The sequence below is a fragment of the Erpetoichthys calabaricus genome, chromosome 13 (assembly GCF_900747795.2).
Source record: "Erpetoichthys calabaricus chromosome 13, fErpCal1.3, whole genome shotgun sequence".
In the NCBI taxonomy this organism is placed as follows: Eukaryota; Metazoa; Chordata; class Cladistia; order Polypteriformes; family Polypteridae; genus Erpetoichthys; species Erpetoichthys calabaricus.
Genome location: NC_041406.2, coordinates 10,987,199 through 11,012,972, shown reverse-complemented (window position 1 = coordinate 11,012,972; position 25,774 = coordinate 10,987,199). Strand labels below are relative to the sequence as shown.

The following is a 25,774-nucleotide window of genomic DNA, read 5'->3' as shown; positions in this document are numbered from 1 at the left end:
TGTTTCACGGATAAAGTGATTGTCGTTAACAGACTCGTTCAAATAAAGCTCACCTTTTGATTTTTTTCAGTCTTAGAGCCTAAAATATGACAAAGCCTAACCCCTCTTTTACCCGGGGGTCTGTTGTTTTGAATCCGATGTCGACTGAAACGAAACAAAACACAATAAAGTTGCCCGCGTTTGCCTGCTCTCTCTCTCTCTCCGTCGGTGTTGCGATGGGAGGAGCGAGCACGACGAGCACGCGCGCACTTTAGAGAGCGAGAGAGAGCGAGATAGAGAGAGAGGCGCGCAACAGAGTAAACTCCCAACGGCCGGCGCTGTGATTGACAGGAGGGTGCTGGGCGGGGGCGGGCCAGGGATAAAAGTGGAGCAAGGGCAAACTCAGACAAACAAGGGACGAGAGAAGGTAGGAAAGCCTTATGTTTGTTTGTTTATTTATTTTACTTGAAAGTAAAAGTAAATGGACAGACAATATGACCGAAGTTATGTCAGGTGAACGTTGTCGCGGGTACGGTTAAGGGTACGAGTGCGGGCGGGCACGCGCTCGAGAGAGGTGGCTGCGCTTTGGCCGCCGTGCGCTGACTGTGAAACAAGTGCGCCTGACATCTGTGCCTTTTTTTTACGCGCCGGCGAAATTTCAGAAAGGAAAAGTCTGGGCTGGCTCGACATTGACGGCTGTCTAGCCGCCAATGGTTGTGTGACGATATATATATATTTTTAAAGTTACATCTTGTTTGAGCCACACTCTTGAATTCGTTCGGATATTAATAAACGCTCCGCTCGATTTACTTTGTAACCTCCCTGTGGTTGTCGAGTGGCAACGAGTACCGTAAGGAATAAAAGAAGCGGATTCATAACGGAGCCGGCTTTAAGATGTCAACAGGGGATCCTTTAGTCCTTTCTCATTCGCTTTTGTTGCTTTTCGTTTGCTTCTTTTTCACGCAGCATTTGGAGATGTAAATCTGCGGGATTCACTCTCAATCAAAGTTTGAGAAGAAGCCAAGAGAATACAAAATAAAGAACGAAAGAAAGAAAGATCGGATGGTTCCAACTTTTCGGGCCGACTTGCCACATTGAGAAGCGTGGAGGATGAACTCAGTGGGAGTCAGCAGTTCCGCGAAGCCGCCCACCGGGTAAGATTATACGCTAACTTTATAGAAATGTGTGATTAAGGGTTTAAATAGAAATGGTCAGCGCCCTGCTTTTTTTTTTTTGGATGTCTTCTAGCTTCGGATGGATGTTTGTGGCTTTCTATGCGTGCGAACAGCAATGTGAGACATCCTGAGAAATGACAGCAAATCAGTTTATGCCTATATAGCGCCCTGCTCACCTGGAGAGGGGCTTTGGGGTTCGGCTCCATAGTCCTGTAGATGAGGGGTTTTTCAAGTTCAGTTCTGTGACTTAAGGTTTTCCAGTCAAGAAGTCATTGTTTAATTAGCCGTCCCTCTCTTTTCTTCGTATTTTGCATTCAGATAACTGTACTAGTGTGAGATTTACATTTATTGATTTTTTTTTCTTTGCCATAGCTTTAAATGTTTAAATGTGCCTTTTTAATTTCATTTTCTTTTTTTCTGTGAAGGTGCTCTGTTAATTGTATCAAGATACTGACAATTCATGATGAGTGGAACACACAAATGTTAAAAATGAGGCCGACTGCTAATAGGCAACAGCTGCTTCAGTATTATCCACTTGCGTAGTTATTAACAGATAGACAGAACTTTATTTGTCCCTGAGGGAAAGTTTTGGCTTTTTACCAAAGGTTATTATAATAAATAAAAAATAAATAGATAAAAATACACACACACGCGCACTACATACCAGAGAAAATAAAGTTATAGAATAAAAAAGACTTGTCACTCGGCTGACACAGTGAGGCATTATACAGATGTATTGCTGTTGGTATAAAGGAGTCCTGGTTTAATTTCTGCTCCTAAATAATTGGTGTGTCGCAGAGAGGATGTGCAGCGTTGCTCATAATAGCACTGTTTTGTTTTCATGAAATTCTTTCCTCCATTTGGTCCAAATTGTGTCCCATATCCATTTGATTTGGTGGGCCCCTCTTGAAGTAGTGCTACCAGCACACCACAGCATACAAAATTTCTGTGGCTGTGACAGAGAAGTAGAATATATGAAGGATGTCGCTACCCACATTAATGAAACGCGGTCTCCCTAAGTAAAAGGTGCCTGCTTTGCCTTTTCTACTATTGTTCCTCTGAGTTATGGGACCAATTCAGCCTGTGGTTGATGTGAACCCCCAACTACTGGTAGAAGTGCATCACCTATACATCCATTCCCTGACCAGTGATTGAGAATAGATGATCTTTGGTGTGGCGAAAGTCATAATCCGTTCCTTGGTTTTGCGGATGTTAAGTTGTAGACAATTCTCAAAGATCTCCCTCTGTCTTGCACCATACACCACTGAAGTGCAGAATCATCTGAGAGTTTCTGCAAGTGACACCGTGGTGTAAATTACTAAAGAACAGAATATTAAACAGCAAGATAAAAAAGAGTGAATTTGTGTCTCAATCTAATGCACACACACATCTAGTAGTCCTTTAGAATAACCACTTTGTAACTTCAGGAGTAACATAAGAAAGCACATAAACTGGCCTCTTGTGTAATTAAGAGAAGTCCAATTGAAAGAAGAAATTGGTTTGGGTGAAAACCTTGAACCCACCAAGACTGAGCTTGGAAGCCCCTGTTGTAGATCAGTGGTTCTGAAAAGAGTGGTCCAGGCAGGAGCAGGTGCCAGGTGTTCATTATCTTTCTTAGAAGAACTTTCTTGAGGCCACATGAAACAGCTCTAAGATATCGACCACCGAGCGCCCTGTATGACTTGCAACCGACTAACGTCTTTTACTGCTACACCACTCCTTCCTGCTCTAATTCTGTGTGGTTTTAGTGATTGCTTCCTCTCTTTTTTTGACTTTTTTTCCTCAAACTCATTGCCTCTCTCCTGTCCAACCCTTTTTCCTTCAATACATGGGTCCCATTAGGTCTACATAGTGATTGAAGTTCCGTGACTCTAGTGGCTTTTGAAGTTTCAAAGGGGACAACCCCTAGCACTTGTGTTACTGGATGTTTCACAGGGAACTCCCCAGACTCTTTGATCAAATGTTAAGAGTATCACTCGTAATTAGGTTCCACCTCAAGAATCAACTGTGGGCTGCAGCAATCCTTTAATTCCATGTGGATGCTGAGGCATGCTGCCCCTGATTTGTTATTGACTTGGACAGCATATACTGTAGGCTTAGGCAGATGAAATTTTATGTAAGTAAATTTAAAATATGACACTAAATCCTGCCAGATTTTGAAAAAATTTTGTACAGATCCTCTAACTGAGAATTTGATTTTTTCCAATTTCAAATAATATAAAACATCGGTTTCCCACTGACTTATCAGAGGAGAATAAGGATTCTTCCAATTTAACAAAATAAGTCTGCGTGCCAAAAGTGTAGTGAATGCAATCACCGTTTGCTTGTCCTTCTCCAATTCCAGTCCATCTGGAAGGACACCAAACACAGCTGTTAGTGGGTTAGGAGGGATTGTGATACCAAGGCTGTCTGAGAGGCACTTAAAAATTTTTGTCCAAAATGATGTTAGTTTGGTGCAGGCCCAGAACATGTGACCCAGTGAGGCAGGAGCTTGGTTGCAGCATTCGCAGGTTGGATCCTGCCCTGGAAACATTTTGGACAGTTTTAAGCGAGACAGATGGGCTCGATATATCATTTTTAGTTGAATAATTCTATGCTTTGCGCATATAGAACTCGAGTGAATTCTCTGCTTTGCTACCTTCCACTCCTTTTCTGATATATTGATTAAGAGATCTTCTTCCCAATGTCCTCTTGGATCTTTGAAAGGTAGGGACTCTAATAAGATTTTATATAATGTGGAAATAGTGTTTAATTCCTCGAAATTGAGCATGTATTTTTTCCAGCATTGTGGAGGGTGCGAGGTGGGGGAAATCGGGCAATTTCTGTTTAATAAAATTTCTAATTTGAAGATAGTGAAAGAAATGTGTAGCTGGTAGGTTGAATTTTGAACGTAATTGTTCAAAAGATGTAAATATGTTGTCTATATAAAGATCTCCGAGCATTTTAATCCCAAAACTTTTCCAGGTATTAAAAACTGGATATACTTGCGAAGGTTGAAAGAGGTGGTTCTCTTGCAGAGGTGCCACTGATAAAAGATTTTCCATCTTAAAACGCTTCCTAATTTGGTTCCATATTCTGAGTGAGTAAAGCACAATTGGGTTATTAGTATATTTGCGATAACTTTCATTTATTGGAGAGCAGAGCAGGGAATATAAAGAAGTACTACAGGATTTTACTTCTATTGCGGACCAAGCCTGTGTATGTTCATTTATTTGTGTCCAGGTTTTTATGGCTTGTATGTTTGCTGCTCAGTAATAAAACAGAAAATTAGGTAAAGCCATGCCACCTTCTGCCTGAGGCCTTTGTAGGGTCGCTCTTCGGATACGTGGGTGTTTTGAGTTCTAAATGAATGAGGTTATTGTTGAATCTAACTGTTTAAAAAACGATTTATTGATATATATTGGAATGTTTTGAAATAAAAGGAGAAGTTTAGGAAGGATATTCATCTTAACAATGTTAATTCTTCCGGCTAGAGTGAGATGAAGAGTTGACCATCTATGCAAGACTTGCTTAATTTTTTCCATACAGACGGCAAAATTGTGTTGATAAAGAGCTTTATGTTTACTTGTGATATTTACCCCATGGTATTTAAACTGATCTGCTATGGTAAAAGGTAGGGTGTCCAATCTAATATTATATGCTTGTGAATTCACTGGAAAGAGTATACTTTTATTCAGATTAATTCTAAGACCAGATATCTTTTGAAATTCTGTTAGTGCTGTTAAAACAGCAGGGACAGTGTTTTCTGGGTCTGATATATATAAGACTATATCATCTGCATATAGAGAAATTTTCTGTTCCAGTCCTGCTCTGACAATCCCCTTTATCTGATAAGAATTTCGGCAGTGAACCGCCAGTGGTTCAATAGCGATTGCAAACAGTGACGACAAGGGACATCCTTGTCTGGTACCACGTTCTAGTTTAAAGTACTCTGAGCAAATGTTATTAATACAAACTGAAGCTTCTGGAACTCATTGCCTCTCTCCTGTCCAACCCTTTTTCCTTCAATACATGGGTCCCATTTGGTCTACGTAGTGATTGAAGTTCCGTGACACTAGTGGCTTTTGAAGTTTCAAAGGGGACAACCCCAAGCGCTTGTGTTACTGGATGTTTCACAGGGAACTCCCCAGACTCTTTGATCAAATGTTAAGAGTATCACTTGTAATTAGGTTTCACCTCAAGAATCAACTGTGGGCTGCAGCAATCCTTTAATTCCATGTGGATGCTGAGGCATGCTGCCCCTGATTTGTTATTGACTTGGACAGCATATACTGTAGGCTTAGGCAGATGAAATTTTATGTAAGTAAATTTAAAATATGACACTCAGGAAGAATAAATGTTTACTTTGAATACACAATGGTAAGTCTGAAACGTGAAAGTACACCTTACGAGAAGGATGTGGAAATCCTAGTGGACTACTCGATACCAACATCCAGAAAGTGTACCGTAACAATCGAGAATGCTAACAGAACGTTGGGTTATATCATGATGTGTGGAGTACAAATCAAAGGAGGTTATACTTAAGTTTTATATAACACACCGGTGAGGCCTCACCTGGAGTACTGTCTACAGTTTTGGTCTCCATACTACAAAAAGAACGTAACAGCACTAGAAAGAGTCCAGAGAAGAGCAACTACGCTAATTAGTGGACTGAGGTGTGTCAGATATGAGGAGAGGTTGAAGAGTTGAACCTTTTCAGTGTAAGCAACCAGATTAAGAGGTGACATGATTTGAAGTGTTGAAAGTTATGACAGGAACATTATGGGTGAATCATAAAGTAAGGGCAATTTGAAAATTAGACAGATAGCTGATGCAATACTACACATTTGTGGTGGCTTATGGATAGTTTGAACATGATGAAACTGACACAATACATTTCTTTTTTTTTTTTTTTTCTTTTTTCCCCAATTAGATCGCAGAAGGATGTGGAAGTGATTGTGGTACAGTGGGTCCATGGCTCAGAAATAGGTGGCCAGTTTTAAATAAATAATCGTGTCCCAAGAAGGTGTAGGTGCCAATTTGGTACAGGTGTGCATGAGTGCATTTCACTTATTGGTTAATTGGGGAGCTGGCTGGCCGGCTGGCCATGCTGCATCCATGTGTGGAGGCGGGGGGCTCAGTCAGCTGCCTCAATGATGCCGTGGAGGGAACGGCTCCTCGCACCTGCACTTAAACAGGCAATATAAAGGGGAGCCTGCAATGAAAGGAAACAGAAGGAGATGGAGGCTGATAGACATTGTACTGCTTAGCCAATAATATTAGACCTTGGTTTAAAAAAAATAACAGATATTGTTTATAGAGAAATACTTGGTTACTTACCTAGTAGTTCTGATACATCTGATTAACTGGCAGCACCATAACTGCCGTCCATTGCCTTGTGAAGTTTCCTAGTTGAAGGTGGGCAACACAACTAGTTACTCTATCAAAGAAAATTTAAAGTATTTCACTCTGAAAACCACTCGTGGGCTCCCGGATGTTTACAGTGTGAGAGGATAAAGGCCATCAAGGGGTAGCCTAGTTATTTAGGAGTAAAATTGTTAAGTGTTTTGGTATGCTTTCCGCATTAAAATACAGTATTTGTGAAATTCTCACTTGGAGGATCTGTACAAAACTTTTTCAAAAACTGGCATAATCTAATCAATATTTTAGAATAAGCATTTTAGTTGAGGAAGTGGATTATCTGTGCCCTGTGTTGGCTGGGATTGGCTCCAGTAGACCCCATGACCCTGTAGTTAGGATATATCGGGTTGGGTAATGGATGGATTCTCTCCCCTTTTTTTTTTTTAAATTATACTAGGGGGCTCGCCCACCCCCAGGTTTGGTTAACCGGATATACAATTTAAAGAGATTGTTATTTTCATGGGAATTGTTACATATGGATTAGTTTCACTTTTAGATAGATACTTTATTAATCCCAAGGGGGAAATTCACATACTCCAGCAGCAGCATACTGATAAAAAAAACAATATTAAATTAAAGAGAGAACAATGTAGGTAAAAACAGACAATAACTTTGAATACTTTGAATTTTTTTACTTTAGAACTTTAGTACAAACAATATTTGGAATTAACTTTTCTTGAAGATCGCATTGAATTTTGATTCAGTGTTTGGACTTGCATCGTGACAACGCAACATATGACTGCCTGTGAGTGAATATGATTTCTTTCTCTCTAACAAATTAAATGACTTTTTCAAATGTTTGTCCATGCTGTTTCTTCTTAGCTTAGTTGTTGACGTGTCATCTACAACATATAAAATTATTGTCCTGATCAAAATTTATAAGAGCTGAGAGCGCAGGAAGTGTGTCTGACAAAAACATTCACATGAGTGAGGTTAGATGAAAATAGTTGTAAGTAGGGCATGACTTGAAAGAATCTCATGTTAAAAGTCTCCGTCTCACTGGACTTCCGAACTGTGCCAATGTTTTTGGAATCTTTTAATTCTCGCTGGCAACATGAATTAGATGATCTACAAGTCTCCGACTTAAAGTTTAAATCCGAACCATATATTTGATATCTTTTCACTGTTCCGTTATTTCACTGACTAATAATTTAAGTTGTTTTTGTGGTAATGTGATCTTTCATATCCTTTTTTTGAGACTTTCAAATTTTCGTACTTCCATTATCTCAAACCTGCTCTGCACATGTACTGTGTTAACGTTTTTGGAATCTTTTAATTTTCTCAGATACGCCTCTTCATTGGGCAGAAACAGTACTTTTTTTTTTCCCTGATGGCAACACGAATTAGACAATCTACAAATCTCCGACATAAAGTTTAAATCTGAACAATATATTCAATCTCTTTTCGCTGTTCTGTTATTTCCCCCGAGTAATAATTTTTTGCGCTAATTTGATCTTTCCTATCCTTCTTTCTTTTTTTTTTTTTTTTTGACTTTCGAATTTTCATACTTCCATTATCTCTAACCTGCTCTGCATGTGTACTGCACCAACATTTTTGAATTCTTTACAATGTTCTACTTTGTCATCTATTCTTTGTTTTATTTCTGCTCTCGGATGTGGTTAAATCTCTTGGCACAAAGAGTCGTCTCGCGGAAAGTATAAGTGTCTCTCCGAAAAAATCTCCTGCCAAGATTTTTTTTATAATTTATTGATTTTATCGATTTTCTTATTTTTACTAGTTTTAAAGTTTTACACTGTTGGCCTAGCTCTCTTTCTCATGGGTGGGGGTTGATTTGCTTCGAACCTAGTTTTGTTAAACTTGACTTGCTTGTATGGAATGTTATTTGATTTTTAATAAAAATCAATAAAATGCTTAAAAAAAAATAGCCTGAAGTGACTGCTGAAATGGTTAATTAGAGAGAGAGAAAGAGAGTCTTCTAGGCAGTGGTTAAAAGTAATTGGCTGATGTCATGTTTTTTCATGTGCCCAGTAAGACTTGACAGTTGGCACGTACACAGAAATTCACATAAGGTAAACAAAAACGTAGTGGAGTGAGACTTTTATTTAGGTCGGTTTATTTGGGTATGTAAGCTAATGAACCAATCCGAGTAAGAGCCAGGTGATATGTAGACATTAATACCGCACTGTTATGTCAGCTCTGCTGTCTACACATATGGGCCTCTGCCCTTTACTCTGTGACCATTCCCTTAACAGGCTGCTGTGACTGAGGTGCTCCCTCTTCATGTTCATGTGGAGAAATAAACAGATGCACAAACAAGCTTCCTCCTGCCTGATTTCTGACAGAGAGATGTCCTAGTTGAGGACAAAAATCCTTTGAGTATTTCCAATTTATGCCTTCCACAACAGTCTTGAGTAGCACAACCCTGTCGCAGTTTGGCAAGGAACACAGAGAGAGAGAAGTCAGCAGGATCACAAATGCTTCGGTTTTTGAGGCAACGTTTTACTGATATCGTATTATGAGATATCATCTACTGTTGAAATCTGCTCTGTACTTGTAGTTTTTCTATTGCACTATGATATTGTAGTGAGGATGACTTGTGTTCTCTTCTGTGTATTGTTGTATTTGCCTTTTTTTATTTGACACCCACTGCACGCCCAACCTACCTTGAAAGGGGTCTCTCTTTGAACTGCCTTTCCCAAGGTTTCTTCCATTTTCTCCCTCCCAGGGTTGTTTTGGGAGTTTCTCCTTGTTTTCTTAAAGAGTCAAGGCTGGCGGGCTGTCATAAGGCAGGGCCTGTTGAAGCCCATTGCTGCATTTCTTGTGATTTTGGGGTTTGCAAAAATAAATTTGTATAGTAATGGACTAACTCTTTGAGGGCTGAATATTTTTTCCAAAAAACAGTTTTCCAAAAAGCACACAAAGCAATGGGTTCACACAGAAATCAACATCTAGTGTCTGTTGCTGTGTGCTGTGGCCTCCAGTTTGCCAGGAATGTGTGGCGGGCTGGTGCCAGGCTGTCTTGATATGGCCAGGGGTGGCAGTGGCAGTCACAGTGCATCGCAAACTGGTTTGTACCTACTAGGCGAATGTTGCTGTTGTCCCATCAGCTACTCGAACCTGTTCAGTCACAGTCTGCTGGAAACTGATTAGCTGATGCTGGTACCTCACATTCGTTTTCGATCGCTTATATCAAAATGCAAAACGTCGTCCATGGAGTATTTTGCTTTACGTATTCTCTTTGATCTCTCACCAGATATCGATGCTGTTTTTGCTGTTGTTTGCTCTTCACTTTTCATGTGAGTGAAGGGAATCTCTGTCAGACCAATGAAGCTAACTTTCCTTCTAGCAAAGAGAGTCAAACTGAAATATAATGGTGGGTTTTGTCGCCATTTACAGTTGATTACCACGTTCAACCTCTCCTTTTGACAAAGGTCAACATCTGCTGTGAATGAGTTAAAATTTTCATTACCTTATTGTAAATATAGTGAAAAAGAGATCAACACACTGCACCACCTGCTTACCTGTATTCTGATAAAGCAGCCCTGCAAGAAGTCAAGCCATCAGTAGTTATAATTTATAATGCAGGAAGAGATCACTAGAACTGATGACGGCCATATGTGATGATAAACAATGCTTATTGTGCTCACATTATCATGTCCTGAATCCAAGAAAGTGCTGACACTTCTCCTCTTAGGGCGTAGTGTCTCAGACTCAAGCTTTCTCTTGACTTTATTTGCTTGCTTGCTGCTTGACTATAAGCTCACTGTTGTTTCAGTGCCAGTGTTAAACAAGGTGCCAGTGCAGGAACACTTATTGTATATAGGAGGTCTCATCTTTGAGTCATCAGAGTGTGCAAAGAAAGGGGAACTGATGTTGAAGAGTTCTTCAGCTCACTCCGCCTGGTCTGTCTGTCTGTGGTCGTTTTGCTATTTATCATGCTTGACCTGATCCACATGTGTCATCTTGATTCATAGCATCAATGCACAATTTGACAAGGAAGCTACGCTGAAATCATTTTCTGTCATGGGGTGGTAATGGGGCTGGGGCTTCAGGGCTAACCGGTCATTTCCGAAATCAGTTAAGTTTAAATGGTTTCTATTCATATCATATATTATATATATATATATATATACTAGGGGGCTTTGCCCCCTGCTCACTTCGGTCGCCAACCCCCATTTTTGTTTTTCTGGATACATACTTTTAAGATTTTTTTTTTTTTCTTTGAATTGTTGCTGTTTCATTAGTTTCACTTTTTTTTCCTGAACTTCTGTAAAAACAATATTTGGAATCTTTCAAGTCCCAATGTGCTGAATCTTTTTAATGTGGTCAGTGAGACGTGTGTTTAATGACTTTGTACCATAATTCAGGACAGGTTTCTCTGTTTGGAATTTCAGCACAGACAAAGCGATCCAGCAGTTAATCATTTTTTTTTTTGCAAAGTAACCAATAAATGCATGTGAGGTAAACTCTGTTTTTGAAATTCTCTTGACTTCAAACCCTTACAATATTTACATACTTCTGACATATCACCTATGTCCATATAGTCGATCTCTATTCGCCTTCTCGTTATTTCTCAGAGTAATAATTTCTCTTTCTTTGCGCTAATGCGATGTTTACTTTCTTTGTTTTGACAGTCATTTTTTTTCTTCTTTCATATTTTGTATCTTGCTCTGCATGTGTTTTGCACCTAGGTTTTTTTTTTTTTTTTTTTTAAGTCTTTTGAATTCCAGTTGTCATTATCTCTAACCTGCTCTGCATGTGTTTGGCCCCCTTGTTTTTTAACCTTTTTATGACATTTTACTTTGTTTTCTACTCTGTCTTTAATTTCTGATCTCACTTTATCCTGCTTTTGTTTCAATGGCACCTAGTCCATGGTGATTATTTTCCCTTTTTCGAGTAATAATTTCTGTTTGCGCTACCGTGATCTTTACTTTTTTTTTTTTTTATACTTTCTAATTTTCCTACTTTCATATTCTTTAACTTTCTCCACATGTATCACGCCAACATTTTTTTTTTTTTTTTTTTTTTTTTTTTTTTTTCTGAGCCTTTCGAATTCCATTGCTTTCATAATCTCTAACCTGCTCTGCATGTGTATAGCGCCAATGTCCGGATTGGACGTGCTTCTTTTTTTTTTTTCCCAATTCCACTTGTTCCGGGCTGATAATTACTTTCCTTATTTTCTGAATTTGCACCTAGATTATTCTTTTTCTTTTTTGTCTCTCCAACGCTTTTGAGTCTCTTCTCCACACTGCTTTCTTCACTTAGTTGTCAACATTTCATCTATAACGTATTGTCCTTATATGCTTTATATGCGCTGAGAGCCCGGGATCTGTGTGTGCTCAAAGCCAAAACACGAGTGAGTGTGTTGCTGCCCATGCTCTTATTTGGTTGTAAGTAGGGCGTGTCTTGCAAGAATCTCATGTTGTACGTCACTGCGAGGCGGTCCTGGGTCAATCTCTTGGCACAAAGTCTCATGTTTGGTCACGGAGCGTCTCGCGGGGACCTTGATCTCTTTAGTCTCGTGTCTTCCGTGATCTTAATGTGAAGATCACGTCTCGACGCCCTACTGTTTCTCTGCAGGATTTTTTTTTTATATATATTTAAGAAAGGCGCTATATTGCACCCGACACAGATTCACACAGAGGCACGTATAAAAATAATCTTTTATTTTTGTTCAGCTGGAGGGCACGTCTCCCCCGTAATCCCTCCAGCCACAACACAGTCCCAATCACAGTACACTAAGCACCACTACGAAACACTCTTCATTCACCACTCCTCCTCACCAAGCTTTGTCCTCCTCCTCCCGACTCTGGCCGCTAAGTGGTGGTTGCTGGCTCTTTTTATTGGGTACCTGGAAGTGCTCCAGGTGCTTGATTGCCAACATCCGGCTGCACTTCTGGCTGTGGTGAGACCAATGCCCAAAAGGGGCCAGCAGCTCCTGCTGCAGCACCCCCTGGTGGCGCCTGCGGAACCCAACAGGGCTGCTCAGAACTCCAACCCCCATGAAGCCCTGGGGGAGTCCGAGGCACTGCTGCAACCCAGGGAGGCTGCCATCTGGCGTCACAGGGGGAGATACTGGGTTTCCCACCCTTGTCCCCCTGGTATATGTGGTGAAGGCGCGTCCCGGCCAGGCATGGGCCCCGGCCATCCATCACAATAAAATATAGATATAGATATAGATATAGATACATATATATATATATATATAGATATAGATATATATATATATATATATATATAATATATAGATATAGATATAGATATAGATATAGATATAAAATAGATATTCTGTATATGTGTGTGTGTATATATAATATAATATAATTGTGGAGGACGGCTGGGGTTCATACCCAGCCAGATTGCCCAGGGAGTGGAAAGACCTGAGGAAAGAAGCAGTACCTTCCTCGGCACACGAGAGGGCAGCTGCCCTGGTGGGTGTCAGGGCCACAGGAACAGAGTTTGGAAGCTGAACCCTGTGGGGGCCCATAGCCTCCGCCAGGGGGCACCTGCACATTTGCTAAGCCCTGGACTTGCAGCACTTCTGCCACACCACGAAGCGCTGCAGGAAGGTCATCAATGAGCACCTTGAGCACATCCAGGTACAATATAAAAGGGTCTGCCTCACTCTGTTCAGGGAGCCGGAGTCAGGTGGTAGAAGACAGGGCTTGCGGGAGAGGAGTGGAGGTGGCAGAAGAATAAGGAAAGGAGAAGAAAAGTAAAGTAAAAAAGAACCGAGTTATTAGTTTGTTTGTGATTGTGTGCTGCAGAAGAAGGAAGAGCAAAATTAAAGTGTGTGTTTTAAGGACATTGTGAGTCTGTGTTTCTGTCTGTGGTACGGGTTGGCGTCTTTCCACAATACACATATATTGACAATGTCTGTGGTCCCATAAGGTTATGATGAAGTTCAAAAATCTCGATCAGAGAACAGAAGATCCCAGACTTAGTGAATGCAACAGCTCCTCGCATGCAACACTTGTATCTGATGTCTCTTGTATACAAAGTGAATGTGCTGCCAGTACTGTTCTGTACTTACTATTGTTATTATAATGTGAACTTTACCTACTTAGAAGTAATAAAACGTTCACCATATAAAAGTGTACGCTTCTCATGTATTGCACATCTCTAGAGAATTGTAGCGTCCTCTCCCAGTATTTAGTCAGGGCAGATGCTGTATAGTATCCCAAATAGCTTTGCCTGGTACTGTATATGATATGGTGTGCACAGAACAGATAAGCTTTAGAAAACCTCCGTTTCTTTTCAGTTTTTATGGAAATGCATGCAGTTTAATGTCTTAATGTTTCATGAAGTCAAGGCATAGAACAGAAAAAACAATGTCAAAGAACCATTAAATATATATAATTGTATTCAAATTTGTGATTCATCCAAATAGCCACCTTTTGCTGATCTAGCAGTTAAACACACGTGGCATTCTTTCTATAAGGGAAATCAAATATTGGTCAGATAGATCTTCCTAACACTGTTGCAGAAGTTCCCACAAATATGTTGCCCTTTTGCAGGTTGCTTTCTTTTCACCCTTCTCTCCAGTTCATCCCATACAAACTCAAGGGGGTTCAAGTCTGGAGACTGTGCTGGCCAGTCCATGTTTGAAGTTTTTCTTTTAACTTTAGCTCTGACATAGCCTGGAGGTTTGTTTTGGCTCATTGTCTTGCTGTAGGATGAACCCCTGACCTACTAGACACAGACCAGAAGGCATTGTGTGGTGCTGCAAAATGTTGTGGTAACCCTTTAAATTTAGAATTCCAGTTACATTGTGCAAGACGCCAACTCCGTCTCCAGTGAAAGAACCCCAGACCATCACCTTCCTCCACCATGTTTGCCAGTTGGTGTCACACATTGAGGAATTGTCCCTACACCAGCTCAGCAGTGTACAAACGCTCTGCGTGATGAACCGAAGATTTCAAACTTTGATCCATCGCTCGATAAGACTTCCACTCCACAACTGGTATTTCAAGGCCCATTGTTGTCCTGTAAAGAATGGCCTACTTCCTGCCACTCGCCCTGTCAAACCTGCAGCACAAAGTCTCCTCCTTACAGTACAAACTGACTCTTTGCTTTTGTCGACCTGCACTGTTAAGCTGTGCTTGAAGCTGTCATGCTGTTGAGCTGCCTGTGTTCACAGCTGATGACCCTCAGAATCTGATTGGCTTGTGACTTTGGCTCTGCCAGATCTCGTCCAATCAGAATTTCTTCCACTTTCCAATTGCCTTTGGATTGTGTTGGACACCACTGGACTCACTGGCCATACTGGGGGTGGGGGGAGAAATTCTCAAAATGAGAGGCTACACTTCTACGGTAGTAATGCTCTGTCTCATTTAATTTGTTAATTGTTGTTTTCTTGCCATTATCACTGGAATATTGTCCAAGTAGTAGTAACACAGTCTGTTCCAACTCTGCTTTAAGAGGGGGGGTTATAAGTAATCAACAGAAGTTGGGACACCTGTGCAAATTGTTTGCTTCAACTGGCAAGGCTTCATTTCCTTTAATTGCTGCAGAATATCTGTAGATTGTACCCTATTAGTTGTTCCCCGAAGAAGGCCCATTTGTAATACAGTATTATGAAATTTCCTTTTTTTTTCAGTTTTTGCTTACCTAAACTTTGAATTTTAAACCTGTGGTAGTTTTCTGCTCATCTTTTTGCCATTTTAGGTCATTAATACTTAATCAGCTGAAATATAGTGGGGCAAAAAAAGTATTTAGTCAGCCACCAATTGTGCAAGTTCTCCCACTTAAAGATGAGAGAGGCCTGTAATTTTCATCATAGCTATACCTCAACTATGAGAGACAAAATGAGAAAAACAAATCCAGAAAATCACATTGTCTGATTTTTAAAGAACTTATTTGCAAATTATGGTGGAAAATAAGTATTGGGTCACCTACAAACAAGCAAGATTTCTGGCTCTCACAGACCTGTAACTTCTTCTTCTGTATGAGGCTCCTCTGTCCTCCACTCGTTACCTGTATTAATGGCACCTGTTTGAACTCGTTATCAATATAAAAGACACCTGTCCACAACCTCAAACAGTCACACTCCAAACCCCACTATGGCCAAGACCAAAGAGCTGTCAAAGGACACCAGAAACAAAATTGTAGACCTGCACCAGGCTGGGAAGACTGAATCTGCAATAGGTAAGTGGCTTGGTGTGAAGAAATCAACTGTGGGAGCAATTATTAGAAAATGGAAGACATACAAGACCACTGATAATCTCCCTCGATCTGGGGCTCCACGCAAGATCTCACCCCGTGGGGTCAAAATGATCACAAGAACGGTGATCAAAAATCCCAGAACCACACGGGGGGACCTAGTGAATGACCTGCAGAGAGTTGGGACCAAAGTAACAAAGGCTACCATCAGTAACACACTACGCCGCCAGGGACTCAAATCCTGCAGTGCCAGACGTGTCCCCCTGCTTAAGCCAGTACATGTGCAGGCCCGTCTGAAGTTTGCTAGAGAGCATTTAGATGATCCAGAAGAGGATTGGGAGAATGTCATATGATCAGAAGAAACCAAAATAGAACTTTTTGGTAAAAACTCTACTCGTCGTGTTTGGAGGAGAAAGAATGCCGAGTTGCATCCAAAGAACACCATACCTACCGTAAAGCATGGTGGTGGAAACATTCTTTGGGGCTGTTTTTCTGCAAAGGGACCAGGACGACTGATCCGTGTAAAGGAAAGAATGAATGGGGCCATGTATCGTCAGATTTTGAGTGAAAACCTCCTTCCAGCAGCAAGGGCATTGAAGATGAAACGTGGCTGGGTCTTTCAGCATGACAATGATCCCAAACACACCACCCGGGTAACGAAGGAGTGGCTTCATAAGAAGCATTTCAAGGTCCTGGAGTGGCCTAGCCAGTCTACAGATCTCAACCCCATAGAAAATCTTTGGAGGGAGTTGAAAGTCCGTGTTGCCCAGCGACAGCCCCAAAACATCACTGCTCTAGAGGAGATCTGCATGGAGGAATGGGCCAAAATACCAGCAACAGTGTGTGAAAACCTTGTGAAGACTTCCAGAAAACGTTTGACCTCTGTCATTGCCAACAAAGGGTATATAACAAAGTATTGAGATGAACTAATGTTATTGACCAAATACTTTTTTCCACCATAATTTGCAAATAAATTCTTTAAAAATCGGACAATGTGATATTCTGAATTTTTTTTTCTCATTTTGTCTCTACCTATGATGAAAATTACAGGCCTCTCATCTTTTTAAGTGGGAGAACTTGCACAATTGGTGGCTGACTAAATACTTTTTTGCCCCACTGTGTGTGTGTGTGTGTGTGTGTGTGTGTGTGTATATGAATGTATTGCAAATGACAGCGTGGGGATACAAGGTTGGCGGGGTGTAGGGGTGGTGGTTTGATAGCTTTGCAATAGCTTTTGCAAAGACAATTAACAAATCTCAGAGCCAAACATTCAAAAAAGTCGTTTTATTTAATAGAGAGAAAGAAACGAAATGCAATCACGGGCAGTTATGTCACGTGAATGCAAATGTAACACTTCACATGAAAATTTAAAATCTGTTTAAATAGTATATCCGCATCCCCATACGTGAACAGCAAAGAGTCTAGCAAGTTGTGTGTGTGTGTGTGTTTTCATGCCCTGGATGATGAGGGGACCACGGGGATGGAGCAAAGAGGCTCAAACCCATTGGGGCCAGGGGGCGCCCAGAGCGTCGTGGAGCCCGGGAAACCTGCACTTCTGCCACACCTGGGCAGATGGAGGAAGAACCTTCCAGGGATGCCCAGAGTGCTTCCGGGTGCTAGTGCGGCACTTTCAACTTGTTTGACTAAATGGTGAATCACGTACTCGGGGATAGCAGTGGAAATTAGAGGGAGGTTTATTTATGACCGAAGCCGGGAAGCTTCATACAAAAACCTAGACAGGTAGTTTGATCCAGAAACCTTGACAACCATTAAGAAGAATCTGGAAGAGGCATTGGAGCAACTTAGCTTTTGGCTGAACAAACAAGCTTGGTGGGCTGAATGGTCTCCTCTCACTTGTCGGGTTTCTTTTGTTCTTAAGTTATGCCATGCACTGGAGCCTTTCTAAAAATGGGTGCCAGCCTGCAATCCAAAGCCAGGCTATCAAAGGTCAAACTCATTCACACCAAGCCTTTTTTTTTTTTTTTTTTTTTTGCGCAATGCCATTCAAATGTACAGCAAGAACAGCCACCCAGAGGGCAGAGAAACGACCAGTGCTGCTGTGCAGCTCCATAAAATGACAGACTGACCCATGTTAATGGGCACAAAGAGATGATATGGGAGAGCGAGCTCACTGTGAGGATTTTCGGGGGCCAGTAAGCTTAGCTGTTGCTTTGGCCAGAGATTCTCCACCAGAACACTGAACACTGCAGCGGCTTTTTCAATGGCAGCCAGTGAGAACTGGAGGGCTGCTGCTGTGACATTGAGCTGAATGCCCTGATGGATTTTAATGATGTGCCGTGATGCCATGCATGGCGCAGTGAGCTGTTACTGTACTTAACCAAACAAGTCTGACGACTCAAAGGCCTTATCTCACTGACCGTCTTATCTGTCCTACCGTATACTGCGGGGCGTCAGCTGTTTTATCTTACTGTTTTACTCTCCGCTCTGCCACACTTACCTGTGCAGCCTTTTCTTTTTGACATCGGGCAGGCTGTCTGTTTTTGCGAATGGCTGGCTTGTCCTCAACTGTCCTCCATAAAATTATTTAAAAAACGGTATTCTCCATTCTCACTCCCAGTTCACTTTATGGACCTTCGACTTGGTTATTTTGTCATCACATATTTTGGAGTGTGTGTGTGTGTGTGTGTATAAGAGTTGTGCTATATATGATACTTTGGACGTTTCTCTAATGTTATAAATGTGTTTAAGGATCGAGTCCATTGTGAAGGGTGTTATAAACAGTGTGTCCATTTACAGGTAACGTATGTCTTGAAAGGCACTATAAACTGACAAATCTGACTGTTTAAAATGTACATTAAGGCCAGTGAGCTTGATAGGCACAATAAACTGATGCTTTTGAAATTGATTTTATGCTAAAAGGTAGATTTTTATAGGTAGTCTTCATCATGGAAGATGCTATATTATGATTGAATTGACATTTGTTACAGTTAAAAATGTCAATTTTTTTGTTTCAAAGGCACTATAAACTGATGGTATAAAGATTTAGAGTGGTGATCGTCGATAAGCTGATTAAGCTGCTGTGTCTCTAACAGTTAACACGTATGTGCATGTTCAAGGGCGCCATTCATCATGAAAGGCGCTATAAACTGGTTAACCTGACCTTTTGTCCTAATAAACTACAGGTGCGTGAAAACATAAGCACACCCCATGACACAGAATGAATGCCGTCCCTCTTTTTTACTGGCGGGGGGGGTGTCAAATGTAACCATTTTAGATTGCAGCGCCTCTCACGATGAACTGCACATAAATTGACAGTCGTGAAAATGTAACTGCACCCCATGAACTATTTGTTTTGTTCGTTTCTTTTTAAAATTTATTTATTTATTTAACCCATGTTTAAAACACATTGAAAATGGATGAATGACATTTCAGTTAAACATCATATGGGTAGTGTTTATCATGAAAGGTGCTATAACACGATTAAACTGCCAGTTCTATTACAGTTAAAAGGTACATACTGTATTTATATTTTAAGAATGCATCATCAATGGGACAATAAATTGCTGAGCCTGACATTTTCCTCACGGTAAACAATGTGTGTTTAGTATGGAAAGTGCAATAACCTGAATGAGTTGCCATGTCTAGAACTGTTAAAATATATACGTATAATTTAAGATGGTATTTATCATAAAAGGCACTATAAACTGATGAGTCAGATGCTTTCTGATAGTTAAATATATGGATACTGAAGGGCAGCTTTCATCTTTAAGGTGGGCATATAGTGTGGCATAGTGCTTGACACTTTAGATTTGAAACATTGAGGCAGTGAGTTCAAATCCCACTGCTGACGCTGTGTGACCACAAGTGGGTCACGTCACCCGCCTGTGCTCCAGTTGGAAAGATAAAACACCTCACCTGTTGTAAGTCATCTTGGATAAATGTGTCAGGCTAATAATAATTAAAAGAGAGTTATAAACTGATCAGTTTGACATCTCTCTTTCTCTGTGTTTGTATATGACTAGCGTTGATCATAAAAGGTGCTGTAAAGAGATTAATTTGCTATTTCTGTTACAGTAAAAGTGCCTGCCAAAGTGAGTAACACCCAAGGACACTTGAACACTGCACCTGATTCCTAAATATGTCTGACAGTAAGAATTTGGTCAGGGACACACTCAGAGAATGGTTAGGACAGAGCTGTGACATGTTATATAGTGCCTTGTCATAGTGAACTGTGAGTCCAGTGACACTTAACTATGATCTCTGTTACCATATTTCAACAAAGTAAGCACATTGACTGATAAAGTGACTCATTCAGGGCCTAATAGTGTGTGTGTGTGTGTTTATCTATTTATGTGTTTATTTATTTAAAGGGCTTGTGTTAAAAGTCAATTTCTCCCTGAAGATGAATGTCTGTCATGCAGGCAGGCAGACAATCTTATAGTGCCTTTCATATCTATTTATTATATAGTGCCTTTTATATCTATTTATTTATCTATTATATAGTGCCTTGTCATAGTAAACAGTGAGTCCAGTATCACTTAACAGATATACAGTTGTTACCATATTTCAACAAAGTGAGCACACTGACTGATAAAGTGACTCACTCAGGGCCTAATAGTGTTTGTGTGTGTTTATCTATTTATGTATTTATTTAAAGGGCTTCTGTTAAAAGTTTATCTCTCTATGTAACTGTTGTATAGTGCCTTTCTTTATCTACTCTATCCAACTATCTATCTAATGCCTTTCATACCGTGTCTGTCTATCTCCTTTCATACCGTGTCTATCTATTATATAGTGCCTTTCTCTATCTGTCTATAACTGTGTAATAGTTGAGGACATCTAGTGGAGATTAAGGGAAAGTGCATATAGGATGGAAACCAAGCCTTGTGGCTAAAGCTGACACATTTTTTAAAAATTCTGGAAGAAGTGTGTGTGTGTCCCAAGATGGACTGACACATCTTCCATGGCTGGCCCCTGCCATCTGAACCAGAAGTGAGGATCAGATAATGGAAGGATGGATGGATGGTGTCTTTCATTCGGGTAAACCACAAGGCGAGTGCTCCAGCCCTTTTTGTTTGCTCTGCAGCTCCTCCAGGACACACACACACGTGCTTTCACTGACACTTGAAGAGTTTGGGTGGCAGTGTGGAACTTTCCAAGGGAGTTCCTGGCTGCCTTGAGCTGCACTGCACACACAGTGCCTGACTTATAAAGACACGTCTGCTCCATTAATGCTTTCAGTCAGCCTGGAAAAAGTGACCGTAATCGCCCTGTGTCTCTTTCCTGAGTTTTGCTGATGTGGCTGTTTCTTTAATTTTTAATTTATTTTCCATTTTTTTTCCATGCTGTTCAATTATTTCAATTTGGTTAAAACATCACAAGTCCAGCCGTATTTGCCATCTGGCACATGCAGATGGCGTCACTTGGTATTGAATGTCTGCTTTTTATGGTTTTCTCTTTGTGTAGCATTCTGAGTGTCCGGTGGGCCGTAGGTGGTTTCATCTTACCTGGTGAACTCTGACCTTTATTCTTTCAAGTTCTCAGCATGCTCATTCATTTTCACTTGGCAATAGTATTTGGGCCATAAATGAACATTAATGAGGTCCTAAAATTTGATTATGAAGTTAACAGACTTTAAGCGATGAGGCTGGAATCAAACATTTTCATGGACTTCCTGTGTCCCTGTGGGGGTCCTGCAGTTCCACAGGCGAGCAGGTCAGGAGAGTGTTCATCAGCATTTCGTCGTGCTATTGTTTATATTGGTGGTTGGTTGTGCAGTGGGTCACCACTCTGACCGAACATGCACCGCGCTTGATGACCCCCCACCCCCCATCCTGCTCTAAATATCGAGCCCAAATTGGCACCTTTTTGGTTGGTCACGAACAAACTTGTTTTTGGATCAGGATAGGTTGTGGGGGGGGTATATAGGTTTGTGATTAGCGGAAAAGATCAGTAACTGGCTTGGTCGCACTGATCCCATAAATTCTTATTTAAAGTTATACACCCCCCCCGCCCCCAAATATACAATTTATATCTTATAAATATTATAAAACTCCCTATTTTTCTTTAAAATTGTCCTTAAATAGTGCCTGACAGTATTATAAAAAAATATGTGATCACTTTTTGCAATAAAAAGTTTTAATCCCCCAAGGGGTTCAAATGAAGTGCCCCCCTACTGGTCAGATTTTAAACCTGCATAAAAATTTCAAATAAATTCATAACAGTAATTGGCACTAAAATCAAACTTAATTCAGGTCATGACACCAGAAAGGTTGAGAAACACTGGATTAGGAGGACGATGATGATGATGAGTGTGGACCACCAGGGGACGCACCGCCGGCCAAACCCGACACAGACAGAAGTGGGACACAAGTTCAGGACACATGTTTTTAGTTTTTCTTCTTCTCCCCGAGGGAAACGCCTTCCCCCGTTTCCCACGTGTACAACACAAAACCCAAAACACACTTCTCTTCTCCGTCCGCCTCCACTCCTCCTTCAGTCAAGCTTCGTTGTCTCCCACCTGACTCTAGCTCCAAGAGTAGTGGCCGCTGGCTCATTTTATAAGGCACTCGGAAGTGCTACAGGTGCTCGCTGGTCTACTTCAGGGTGTGGCAGAAGTGCTGGAATCAAGGGCTCAGCAGCAGCTGCAGCACCCCCTGGCATCTGCCCACAGAACCCAACAGGGCTGCAGCAAACTCCAGCTCTCATGGAGCCCTGCGGGAGTCCGACTCACCACTGCAACCCAGGAGGGGGGCTGCCACCTAGTGCTCTGGTGGAGGTAGTGCACTGGATACACTCCCTCCACCGGTCCTTCTAGTGTAGAGGCATCCCAGCCAACAAGGACCCCAGCCGTGCACCACATGAGCTGTTTTATATTCCATTCACATCTCAGTCGTTATTTACTATAAATGTGGTGTTTGTTTGCTTCCCCCGTGTAAATGTTAAGACATACTGTTAGGTAAGCAACTCCAAATCAACCCACTGTGAGCGAGGATAAGAAGCGGCCGTCATCTCCAGTGGGTTCGGAAAGTCTCCAGACCCCTTTACCTTGCGTTACATTGCAGCCTTCTGCTAAAATTTTTAAATTCTATTTTCAATTTTCAACCTTCAGTACCCCAGAATGACAAAATGAAAAACAGATTCTTGAATTTTTTGCAGGTTTCTTTAAACGAAACTGTAATATACAATACAATACAATACAGTACAATACACAAGAAGTGCTGCAATGGGCTTTAACAGGCCTTGCCTTTTGACAGCCCCCCAGCTTTGACTATCTAAGAAGACGAGGAAAAACTCCCAAAAAAACCCTTGTAGGGAAAAAAATGGAAGAAACCTTGGGAAAGGCAGTTCAAAGAGAGACCCCTTTTTAGGTAGGTTGGGCGTGCCATGGGTGTCAAAAAGAAGGGGATCAATACAATGCAATATAATACAATACAATACACAGAACACAAGTAATCCTCAATACAGTGTAAAATTAAAAATAGTACAAGTACAGAGCAGAATTCAACAGTAGATGATATCATAGAGTATGATTTGCATTTGTTTAGAGTCCTGGAGTCCTTAGCCATCAAGCTGCCTCCCCCTATTGGTCATGCCACAGCTGAGACAGCCAATCCGATGAAAGGACCCCTCTACCCGACAATTCCTGCGATCCTCCATCAGAGATGACTTTACCTTAGGCAGGAAAAACAACTTGGCAGGTGGGCCATGGCACCGAGTGCCACATTTGAGTACCGAGAAGAGAAACAGAATAGGTGAGGGTTAGTAACAAATTCTAACTATCATGTTACTTATGTTTTAGTGCTAATGACTAACAACAGAGATGCAGTCTGTACAATTAATCAGCAGCTCTAGTCAGGGTGTGCTAAACTGAAGTAGTGAGTCTGCAGCCGGGGTTTGAAAGCTGAGACCAAAGGGGCATGTAATATCACCCCCCACACCCCAGACAAGTATTCACTCTTTATTTTAGCTTGGGTACTCTTCATTATATCAGTCATCATTGAGATGTTTCTTCAACTTGTTTGGAGACCACCTGTGGTCAGCTCAGGAAAGGCACACAGTGGTCTGTAGAGGGTCTACAGGTGAGCAAAACCAAAGCAGGAGGTCCAAGGAGAGCAGCCTGCAGAGCGCAGAGGAGACTTGCCAGGTTGGTGTCAGTGATAATTAAAGTTAGAAGGTTACTGTCTTCAGTTGCCAAGTGTTGTTGTCATTCATTTTTAATTGTTGTCATTTTCATTAATTGTATACAATTCCTGTTATTAATTGCAGGTTATTGCTATTTCATTGTCATTGATTAATGACAATTTAATGATTAACCACAATACTAGAAATGTAATAACCTAATAAATTAATGACTAATGACAATTATCAGGAATGAATTGACAATAAGCCAATAATATTATTGATAATCACAGTAATCAATGAGTAATGACAATGACCATAGTAGGAATGATGTGATAACAATATTCTGGTAACATTACCAACAGTGACAATATTGGGAGTAAACTAATAACAATAACATGATAACATTAATGACAATGACAGTAATTAATGAGTGATGACAATGACTATATTAGGAATGAAGTAATAATTACCTGACAAATTAATGACATTGAAAATAATTCATGTTTAACGACAATGACAATGTTCGGAATTAATGGCAATAACCTGATAACAGTAGTGACAATGACGATAATTCTTGATTAATGATTATGATGTTAGGAGAGAGTTAATGACATCCTGGTAATTAATGCAAGCAATGGCACCATCTCTGTTCAGTTAGTGTGTTCTTCCCATATCTATGTGGGCTTTGGGTTTTCTAATTTTCTTACCACATCCCAAAGATGTATACATCTTGCACTAGACTGGCATCCAGTCCAGAGTCTGTTCCTGCTTGGCACACTGTTTTTATTTTGGGATGGTAAACTTACCCTCCAGAAACACAGAAGGAGAACCGGAGCACCTGAAGAAACTCCCTCAGGCACAAGGAGAACATGAAAGATTTTCACAGGAGGTGACCGAACAGAGATTTGAATGCTGGACTCTGTAGACATGCAGTAGGAGGGTCAGTCACTGAGCCACCAAGCTGCTCTCTTTAACTGAGGATCCCGCGTGTTCTGTGAGTTCTCACGTGAAATTCACAGGCTGTTTGAACAAACACTCGGTGTGAAATGCTGGCTGATTTTTGGGTTGTCTGCAGTCCGCCTTTCATCTTCAACTTTAAAAATGGCCCCAGAGTGAATTTTTGCAGGTATGTGGGGGGGTGAGAGTGCTCGGGTACTGTACGTGGCTGCTTTAGGGTTGGGGTGTGCTGATGTGTTAATGAGGTCTACTGTTGAGGAGGAGCAGGAGGAAGCAGCCATCTTAAAAGAGGCCTGAGTCTTGGATTATGGCTTAGCACACCCTGGTGGAAGTTGGTGTGACGATCCACGTAAAACCATCTGACACTATCATTTTCTAATTCACTTCATTTTGTTTGTAAATCGTGTAGAGGGCTCTGTATATTTTAACAAAACTAATTTATTTACACTATTTGCATATTATACAATTGACTTAAATCTAGTTTGCACCCTAGCAGTAAGGTAAAGCCAGCATCTAGATGGGTGCCAGTCTATCACTGGGCACAGCTGTGCAAATCTGGTCAGTTTAGAGTCCTTGAGTAACATCATTTGCAACCCGTAGTTTGGAAGAAGAAAGAGGTGAAGAAAGGGAAGGATGGAAGTGGTACATAATGGGAGGACTGATGATGTAATTAGGTAGCTCAGCCTGGTGTTGCAGGACCCTGGCGTGTTAGAAAAGTGTGAGATGCTGGCTCTGATGTAAATCATGCCAGGCCAGCAAAGGACACAATCAATGAAACAATTGACTCCAAACACATCTGAAATTATCTATCTATCTTATCTATCTTATAGTGCCTTTTCTATCTGACTTGATGTTTTTTTGGAAGAAATAAGTGGATAGGACTGGCGAGCTTTGTTGGGCTGAATGGCCTGTTCTCGTCTAGAGTGTTCTAATGTTCTAATCTGTCCATTTGTCTTATAGTGTCTTATATACAGTGATTTTGGTATGTACATATCCATTCACTGTGGTGGGCTGGCGCCCTGCCCGGGGTTTGTTCCCTGCCTTGCGCCCTGTGA

The 25,774-nt window shown here is 41.0% G+C and overlaps 1 protein-coding gene across 1 annotated transcript in view; it reads left to right on the top strand.

The window, feature by feature from the left end:
• The first annotated feature begins 291 nt into the window (after window positions 1–291).
• Window positions 292–25,774, top strand: part of cobl (cordon-bleu WH2 repeat protein) — a 333,465-nt gene continuing 307,982 nt past the window's right edge. The window contains exons 1-2 of the mRNA XM_051936126.1: window positions 292–406; window positions 946–1,133. Coding sequence (XP_051792086.1) covers window positions 1,090–1,133 — 44 coding nt within the window. The 5' untranslated portion in view covers window positions 292–406; window positions 946–1,089. The remainder of the gene's footprint in view (window positions 407–945; window positions 1,134–25,774) is intronic.